Source organism: Ailuropoda melanoleuca, chromosome 11, assembly GCF_002007445.2.
Source record: "Ailuropoda melanoleuca isolate Jingjing chromosome 11, ASM200744v2, whole genome shotgun sequence".
NCBI lineage: Eukaryota > Metazoa > Chordata > Mammalia > Carnivora > Ursidae > Ailuropoda > Ailuropoda melanoleuca.
Window position 1 is genome coordinate 19,000,638 of NC_048228.1, and position 9,603 is coordinate 19,010,240.

The 9,603-nt window shown below is 39.4% G+C and overlaps 1 protein-coding gene across 15 annotated transcripts in view; it reads left to right on the plus strand.

Moving 5' to 3' along the window:
• Positions 1 to 2,979, plus strand: part of CAMK2D (calcium/calmodulin dependent protein kinase II delta) — a 308,625-nt gene extending 305,646 nt beyond the window's left edge. For all 15 annotated transcript variants that reach the window (XM_019803409.2, XM_034671311.1, XM_034671307.1 and 12 more), the window contains one exon: positions 1,035 to 2,979. Coding sequence is in view for 1 of the 15 variants with exons in the window: in XM_019803407.2 (XP_019658966.1) it covers positions 1,035 to 1,038 (4 nt within the window). In the remaining 14 variants the exon portion in view is untranslated. The remainder of the gene's footprint in view (positions 1 to 1,034) is intronic.
• Positions 2,980 to 9,603: the final 6,624 nt, after the last annotated feature.

Genomic DNA, 9,603 nt, shown 5'->3' on the forward strand with positions numbered 1-9,603 from the left:
AGCTCTTGAGTCTAATGTTTGGCCTCATTTTGTAGCATAACCCTTGTTTTAAAGGTAGTAAGTGCTGAGGAGAGCCTCCCTTCAGCATATGGATCTTGGCATTTTAGGGTACCCTGGAGTTCCTGCATCAGAAGTCCAGTCTGGGTCAATTCAGACAACTCTCAATTATCCAGACCTAATTTAAATCAAGCTCTAGGATTTTTTGGTGTCTGTTTTTCTAGAGGTAGTAATTTGTGTTACACACTTGGCTAAGGTTAATATATAAATTAATTTGCTGTGCCTGACTGAGTTTAATGGTATTTGACCATGAGGACAGGCCACAAGAGGAAGTCAAGCTGAAATTTAAAACTTACATAGTGAGTAATTCCAGAGGATAATTGAAAGTTGACTGTAATTAAATTCATGCCTGTGTTGTTTTTTAAGATTTGTTTCTTAACTTGGACTAGGATTCAGATACGTGTGCTAATGTTGTGAATATTTCCTCCACTCAAAGCACTGAACCTTGTCAGAGCTTTTAAGAAATAGTGCTCCCTGCTGTTGGATTAAAAACAAGAGAGAGAGACGTCCAATTAAATAATATGTTTTCCCTACTTCTGAAGCTATATTTCTCGTTAAACGGACTTCTAAGGTTTAACTTCCCAAGGAACCTGAGAATAATGACAAAAGCTAAGAATGCACTTAAACTTTTTGCCTCTTTCAACAAAATATCTGTTTAGTAAACATTGCTTACAATGCATATTTAAGTTCAATAATGTGATTGAAGCCTGGGTTCCTGTTACTATTTTCAGCTTAGCTCTATGTGGACAAGTTGACAGATAATTAATACTGTTTCCTATTTTAATATTGTCTCTGTTTAACATTGCGTATTTCATCTTTTAATGAGCACAGCAAAGATCTTTTATACAACTGTATTTTCGATCCATTAATTTAGCTGAGTTATGAAACTGCAGCCTAGTCACATCTTTGGCAAAACAATTTGACAGTATTGTGTAGAACAGTATAACTTATTTCTCACTCCCCCCCCTTTTTTTCAGCTAAATTTCAACAGTGCCACTTCTGCATTCTCTGTTCTCAAGGCACCTGGATGGTAACCCTGGGCCGTCCTCTCCTCCTCTTCATGCATGTTTCTGAGTGCATGAAGTTGTGAAGGTCCTACATGTAATGCATATGTGATGCACCATCTTGTCATATATTCCTTCCTATACATTGTTTACACTTCAACTATGGGGATGTTCCATGCAAACTTCAACTACTGTTGGCAAACAATAGGGGGAGGTCAGACAAAAAAAAAAAAAAAATTCCTCAATATTCCAAGTACAACCTTTTCATCAAGTTTCTGTTTATGCCAAGATATAACAGACTTCAAAATTATTCTCTGAATGACAGTTTGTAAGAGAAACATAAATTTTTAAAACTCTTTGCTGTTAATCAGTTTTGGCTTGTTTGTTTAACAAAAAGAAAAAAATATATATATATACCTTCAATTTCCTGGCGTGATCCTGGTTGAAATTGCTAATGATTGAAGTAGGTTGGTATGTGGGCAAAATCACTCATGAATGTGGAAGCGAGAATCAGTTGGTTTGCTACCATGTAAAGTCATGTTGTTTTTGGTCAAACTGTAAACTGGAAAAATTCACATAATTTATGAGTGATCACTTTAAGATACATTCACACTTCTGGTGAATTCACTGAACTTTCCTTTCTCAAATATGTACCCTCTTTTCTCCATTTGTACTTACTCGTTGCTCTTGGCTTTTCCTCCATCCTCTTCTGTCTTTTCTCACACACTATGAGACAGAAAGGAAAGTGAAATTTGCATAACGGGGTAACTAAACTAGCACTTTCGATCATCTTCAGGACCCACAAAAATGTCAAGATTTTAAAGGTTTCTAATTCTGCTTCGGCTCTAGTTTGGACATAGGGATCCTAGGTCAGCGGTATTAGAATTGTTTAAATTTTGGGTAAAAATAATGAGGTTCCTAGTGTCCCACGGACTGGGGGAACTGGCAGGGAGAACACCAGGTTGTAATGCATCAGGGTTTGGTGCACATGCACTTAGTTCTGCCTGGTGGAAGGGGCCCCTCCTGCTCCACCACCACTGGCTAGTTTTCTAAAGTCAGAGAGGCCTGCAAGTGACTTCCATTCTCCTAAGTGTTCAGAACTTGATCTCTGTGGCTTGTGCTCTCTTAGCTTCTCTCGTGTCAGTAACATTATCTCCCTGTGTGGAGTTAGGATTTTCCAGTTTAAAAAGAAAAGGGAAATGCCGGATTTTCTTTGTGCTTCTCATTTCTCCTTTGTTTATTCAACTCCTATAAGGCTGTTTCTCTTCCCTGAAATGCTTAATAGTGCATGGAATCTTCATCAGCGTTATTTTAACAATAGTAACTCACAATCTTCAGAAGCCTATTTTTAAAGCAGAAGCAAAAAACTAAACAACCCTCCCTCTTTCTCTCATTTCACCTTTCTGTGTTGATGACTAATCACCTTAGATATTGTTGCTAGTGGATGTATGGTAGATGGATTGAAGCTTTTCTGATAATTACACGATTTAAAAATATATATTTAAAATAAATATATACAGTAAATGTATTGAGCCATGTTAACCTGCCAATGAGATCTGTGAAAAAGTAATGGCCTCGTTTTTCCCTTTTTGATTTCTTTTATCTCTTTGTGAAGCGGCTACACGTGGCATACATGTATTTTAAAAATAATAGGTATAGAGTGGTTTTTTTTTTTTACACTTTTAACTTAGCATGTGGTGTTGAAGTATTACTGTAGATCAAGTTTGTCTTCCGCACTAAGATGTGAGGAAATTGTGATTTGTTCTCTCCACCACAACTGAATTACACATTTATTATATCTTCTATCATTATTTTGAAACACTGCAGTTTACCATGGGACACTGTATATATTTCTTGCCATAATGGTAAATGACTGATTGATATATTTAAGAGTTAATAAATTTGTGATTTCTGCTGATGATGTGTCCATCTTTATTTCTTGAGAAGAGGTACTGCACGCATGCATGATGCTGGCCAGTGCCAACAGCAACGTGTCCTACTATGGTCTCATCAGTTCATAACAATTTACCTTTGATGTAAGGATGAAGTTTTTTTTTTTTTAATGATTTTTTATTATATTATGTTAGTCACCATACAATACATCCCCAGATTCCGATGTAAAGTTCGATGCTCCATTAAGGATGAAGTTTTTGAACTATGCTTCCTTTTAAGAATATACTTGGTAAAAAAATGCAAATTTACTATATGCACAAAATAACAGACTCTGCTAGGAAAATTTTTCTGAGAACAAAGTAGTTAAAGACAGCCCTAAAATTTCTAAATATGTCCTCCAATCCATCCTTCAATGGCTGCTAGGGCATTCCTTTTTTTAACCCAAATCTGACTGTATAACACTTCAATGGTATCTTCAGTATACAGGCAAGCACCTCGTCTCCTCCTGCTTCTTGACTTGAACTTGAATGTACAGAAGTACAACATCTTTCAGTTTACTGCAAGCATCACACATCTATTTATGTCGCTTGTTTCTCACCTAGGATATTCTTCCCCCTAGTTCTTCAACCTAATTCTTACTCATTCCTAAAAATCCAATTTAGAGTATCATCCACTTGATTAAACTTCCCTAGACCCTGCTCTAATCTTGTTCATCCTCTCAATATTGTGCAGTTTGGGTCTAATTCTCCCGCCAGCCATGTGGTTTTGAAAATAATACATCTCTGTGTCTTCTCTGCTGGAGTATAATGTCTCTAGAGGCAAGAACTGTGTATTCATCTTTGTATCTCTAAACTCAGAGCCAGAAGGGAGAAGCTGTTAATAGTTTTGATCTGTTGGCCAAACCATAAATGGGAACCTGAAGATGTAACCAGACACTGCCGGGTTTAATGTTTGGCTCTGTCACTATTGTCTTTGACACACTGAGCCTGTTGCCTCTTCTCTCTGAACTTTAGTTTCTATGTTTGTAAAATGAGAACAAACTTACCAACCTACTAGGGGTATTGTGATGAGTAGAGATGACGGGTACAAAATACCTAGGGTAATATTTGGTAGATAATTTAAATGGTAGCTGCTATTTAACTGTTATAATCACCAATATTAATACTCCCATTGTTCTTACTATTCCTTACTTAGGGGATTAGAACACTCTAGTTTTATGGGCTGCTTTCTTTATGTAGGTTTGCTGATATTGCTAAGGATGTATTCATATCAAATGCCTCAGCGGGAAGAGGAGAAATACTGAATAAGGTAGTCATCTAGCCAAAAGCAGGGGAAATGACATGAAGTAAATCAATATATTCTAGGAAAACTCAAGGAATTTTACTCTTAAGTAACTGAAATTCTGAATCCCTGTAAAAGTAAACATAGATGGCACAACACTTGAGTGATTTCATTAAATAAAGTTCTGATATCTGCAGTTCTTTCACTGTTTGTTTTCATGGTATATTTCATCAGATTTTAAGAAGTGAGAATATATAAAAAGATTAAAATGAACATCAGCATATTAGACCACGGATCCACGATCTGAACAATAAGCAGTGATAAGTCACCGGGGCTGAGACAGCAGCTTGAAGCATTCACAGTATTCCTACTTTTCTAACAAAACCAATTCTTGAAAATTGGCTGAAATGTTCTCCACTAGACTCTAGTAGGAAAAATTGATGAAATTAAGTATTAATATTACCCCAGAAGGATTTATATTTTTAAAGGTTTTTACTGCCTTTACAACACAATTCAAAACTTTCTGGTTTGCTCGTAAAAATGTTTTTAGCTTTTTGAAAAAATGTTGCCAACCTTTGAGAATCAGAGATTCCATATAAAAGTCATGAGTGCTGGCTTAATTTGAAAAATTGTAAGATTTTGCCACACTGGTCCTGAGTTCACCCATGGTAACAGAAAAGCTGAAGCATCTTTTAGAGGAGACCAAGTGCCCTGCCTGTCCCCACCCACAAATGCTCCACTCCTCTGAGTCTGCCGCCAGCTCCTACAGACTCCGGAATTACCCCTTTCTTCAGGTCAGAGAGCACTTCTGCTGGCACCTCAGGCTTCAGCAGAGGCACAGGCATTTGGTTTGGACGGACTGGTCCCTGTCTCCCTAAACCATGCTACTTAGGCAGCTGTCTTCCTGGTAGGTCTCTCCAGCTAAAGTACCCAGAATTATTTTGACTTCACTTTAGACGAGAAAATTGGGATCCACAAAAATAAACCCAAAGCATATGATTTTTCTGAGGGGCTATTTGATGTATGAAAGGAAGAGCAGCAGCTATTTTCATGTAAAATGATTTATCCCATTCTCAAAGTCTTGAATGGCCAAGAACTGTCAGGTAGTTTTTACTGTTAGGTTTATACAGGCAGTGCAGGGTAGCTGTGAACTATTTATATAAACCCTAGCAGTGTTCTATCTATAACTAGATGTTTAGAAACTGCTTTGGGGTGCAGGGGTGGCAATTTATCATAGGGCCAAAAGCTCTGACTCAGACACTAATGCATAAGGTAGTCTGAACTTAGTAACTTCCTTGCTTCTCACTCCCCTGGAACCCCACAACCGCGGTGACACCCACCCATCTGTGTGGGCCATGGTCAGACTCCTGCTGCTGAATGTGGCTGAACCCAATCCCCCAACTCTGCTGACAGGTCTTCTTTACATTCACGGCCATTCACACCCCTCACAGATCCTTGTGGCTGCCCAGGAATCCTATTTCCCTAGTCCATTTTCTCCCACTCTGCCACCAACTAGGTCAGACTTTCTTTTCTGTCTCTTACCTCCAACCTGTCCTTCCCCATCGTCACTCAGAGGAGGACCCTGTTTCCAATTTCACTGCAAGAGATGAAGCAATCTCAGCCTCTCTTTCTGCACACCCTGCCTTCTCCCCAGTTGCTGTAGATAAATAGCTCACGCACCTGCCAAAGGCCAGCACCCATCCCCAAGCACCCACTCAGAGGTATCGCTCTGGCAACTCTCCCCACTTGACCATCATTATAAATCATTTCCTCCTTACTAGCTACCCCACCAATGCCTGCTGCTTTCCCTCGTAGACCCCTTAAAAGGGCTGCCTGTAATTGCTGTTGGCAGTTTCTCCCCTCCCATTCCTCTTAAACCCACTCCAGTTGCCTTTACTACGCCACCAGTTTTTCTCAACCTTAAGTGACCACCCTGTTAATTCCAAGATCAACTTCCAGTCATTTTACTTGATCTCTTAAATTGTTTACTGTCTTGAAACACATTTTTCTCTTGTCTTTCAGACAATACACTTGTCTGATTTTCTTCCTATCATTCTAGATACCCCTTTCTAATCTCTAACTGCTCTCTTTTCATCAACTTCACTTTTAATTTTGGAACTTTTTTTATTCTGGTCTAGCTCCCTGGATAGTTAATCCAACTTCAATGGCTTTAGATTATATTAATGGTTCTCAAGTATCTATGTCCACCCTAGATGACTGCCCTAAATTCTAAACATATGAAGTCTACAGTGTATATCTAACAGGCGTCTCAAAGTGAAATGTCCAGAACTGAGCTCTTTAGTCTGTACCAAAACCTGCTCTTCTCGGATCTTTCCATATCTCGAATAATCGCCAACTCAGTTCTTCCCTTGATCAGGCCAGACAACCTAGTGTGTTTTCTAATTCTTCTCTATTTGAAATCCTGTCACTTTTACCTCCAAACTATAACCAGAATGTGACCACTTCACACAATGCCTTATGCTATGTCCCTGGGCCAAATCACCATCATATTCTCTAAAGTGCTGGAATATCCCCCTAACTGGTCTCTCAGCTTCTGTTCTTGTCTCTCTTTACTTTCAATCCAGCAGCTAGAAAGAGCTTGTTAAAATATAAGCTGAAACACGTCACTTCTCTGCATGAAACCATCCAATAATTTCCCTTATCACTCACAGTAAAAATCAAAGTCCTTTGGGTGACCTATGAGGTTCAACTGGGTAAGGAGTCCCCTACCCTTCTCACTCTTCTATAAACACCCCAGGGCCTTTAGACTTGCTATTTACAGTGCCTGGAATACTCTTTCTCGAGATCCAGGTGGCTATCTTCTTTGCTTTCTTATTTATTCCTTTACAGAATTAAGTCACATTCTCAGGAAAGCTTTCATTGACCATCTCATCCAAGACTCCAAACTTAACTTCCCTACTGGACACTATGTATTATCCTTCCTGGATTTTTCTTTTTTTCTTAGCACTTACTACTTAACACCTTGTTTTCTTCATTTTAGTTATCGATCCTTTCATCCAGTAAAAAATACACACTGAGGGCAGGGATTTTTGTCTTTTGTTCATTGATACATTACCAGCTCTTAGAACAGTGTCTGGAACATAGCAGCTGCTTAATAAATATTTGTAGTTGAACAAATAAATAATGAGTTGCTCTCTTTCTTTTACAGTTAGAAAAGCTGAGGCTCCCTGCCCATGTAGAAGTTGCCTCTGAGTAATCCCTGGGCTTGTACATTGCCTACATGATTACTTGGGGGGAAAAAAAAACTATAAAAAAAAACTGTTAGCATCAATGTTGGAACTTTTTTAGGCTGCGAGGAACAGAAAACTTCAAACATCTTTTTTTTTTTTTAAAGAATTTTATTTATTCGACAGAGATAGAGACAGCCAGCGAGAGAGGGAACACAAGCAGGTGGAGAGGGAGAGGAAGAAGCAGGCTCACAGCAGAGGAGCCTGACGTGGCTCGATCCCATAACGCCGGGATCACGCCCTGAGCCGAAGGCAGACGCTTAACCGCTGTGCCACCCAGGCGCCCCTCCAAACATCTTAAATAAGAAAAATACAGTATTTTACAGAACGAGATATGGAGGAGTTAGCTCCAATGTTATTTCAGTGATTCAACAACAAGAAAAAGGAACCAGTTTCTACTCATTTTTTAGCATGCTATAGCTTGCTTTAGCTATAAACTTTAGACTCCAGGTGGAGAGACCTAATAATGGTCTCTCCATGCATGACTTGGTTCCTACTGTCACATCCAGACAGGCCAGCATCCAATGGAAGGGCTCATGCTCTCTCTTTTCCACTCCCCAGCCGCTGGCAGAGAAACATTTCCCAGTGGCCCAGTTGGTCCAGAACTGGCTCAACTGCCATATCCTGTTCAGCATCGCCCGATCTAAGGACCGAGACCAGAGCCATGAGTGGGCCACTTTTCTTTAGATTATGGGTGTTCAGCAAAGGATGGATATCTGGATCGAGACTGGATTATACTTTTTTTTTTTAAGAAAGAATTTGAGAAACAACATTGTCCAGTATAATAAGTACCTCAGGGAAGTCAGATAAATATTTGTTTTTATTGTCCTTTCAAAGCTGCTATTCAATGCATGTCATGGGGGTGGGGGGGAAATGTGAGGAAATGAACTATCTTCTCCAAACTCCAAATCTCATCCAGTGATACATTTTCTCGTGTTGTGTGTTCCTGATTTGGCCAGTCAGTTCAAAGCTTCAGCACAGAAATCTTTGGGACTAGGAAAGTTCAGTCATTTCACTCGGTTTGAACTTCTTCCAGGAACTCTGGTCCCAAGCAGGACCTATTCAGCCACAATGACATCCTGCCCTCTCCAGATACCATCTTTGCTCTGCCCTAACTTCAATGAAAAAATTTTTTAAATACAAAGTGAAGACCACTTGGTACCTGAAGCCATATTTAGTGATCAATATTCTTCAGTTCTGCTTTTCTTCTTTTAGTACTTTAAATAAAGTAGGAAAATGGAGGGGTGGGGGTGTAACAACTAAGTAAACATCAACGATTTTATTCAACATCCACCCACTTGATAGTGCCTGGCGAAGGGGACAAAAGAACAAGCAGTTCATCTATAGAACTGTTCCCGCCTGGTCTGAAGCAACAATCTGGTGCTGTGCGGGAAGAGGTGTTTAGCTAACTGCTTTGTGATTAAGTGGTGTTATGTGTACAACGCTCCTTTTTGTCAGTACTATTGTTACAAATATAGGTGACTGAGACATCTTCTACTAAAGATGAGGTTGGTTAATCACCAGTTTTTTTTTTTTTAAGAAGTCTTAATTCTCAGAATTAATCTTCCTCTCATATTTGCTTTTTAAATATTTTCATGATCACCCTTTCACCCCAAACAAAATAACTAGATTCTCTATTATTCAAAGTATGAGGAAGGGACTTCTAGGGCATGGGGCTAAGAGGATGACTTGAGAGAGAAGGGGTAGGGGGTGTGGAGGGGGTGGACAGAGGCAGAGAGAGAATCTTAAGCAGGCTCCATACGCAGTGCAGAGCCTGACACTGGGCTGGATCTCACAACCCAGAGATCATGACCTGAGCGGAAAACAAGAGTTGGACACTTAGCTGACTGAGCCACCCAGATGACCCTAAGAGGATGACTTTAAAGTGACAACTGAGTTCACACACATGCATTCCCCTCTCTCTGTTCATAAAAAAATTTAAAAAATAAAAATTAGCAAGTCCATCTTGAGAACCGTCTACTAAAAGATGAAAGATTAATATACACGAACATGTAAACATATGAAGAGAAACAGAAAACGAACCACGATGACAAACAGGCATATGAACCGGCAGTGAGAAATGGTGAGTAGGAAAGAAGAGAAAATTTCCTTACAGGCAG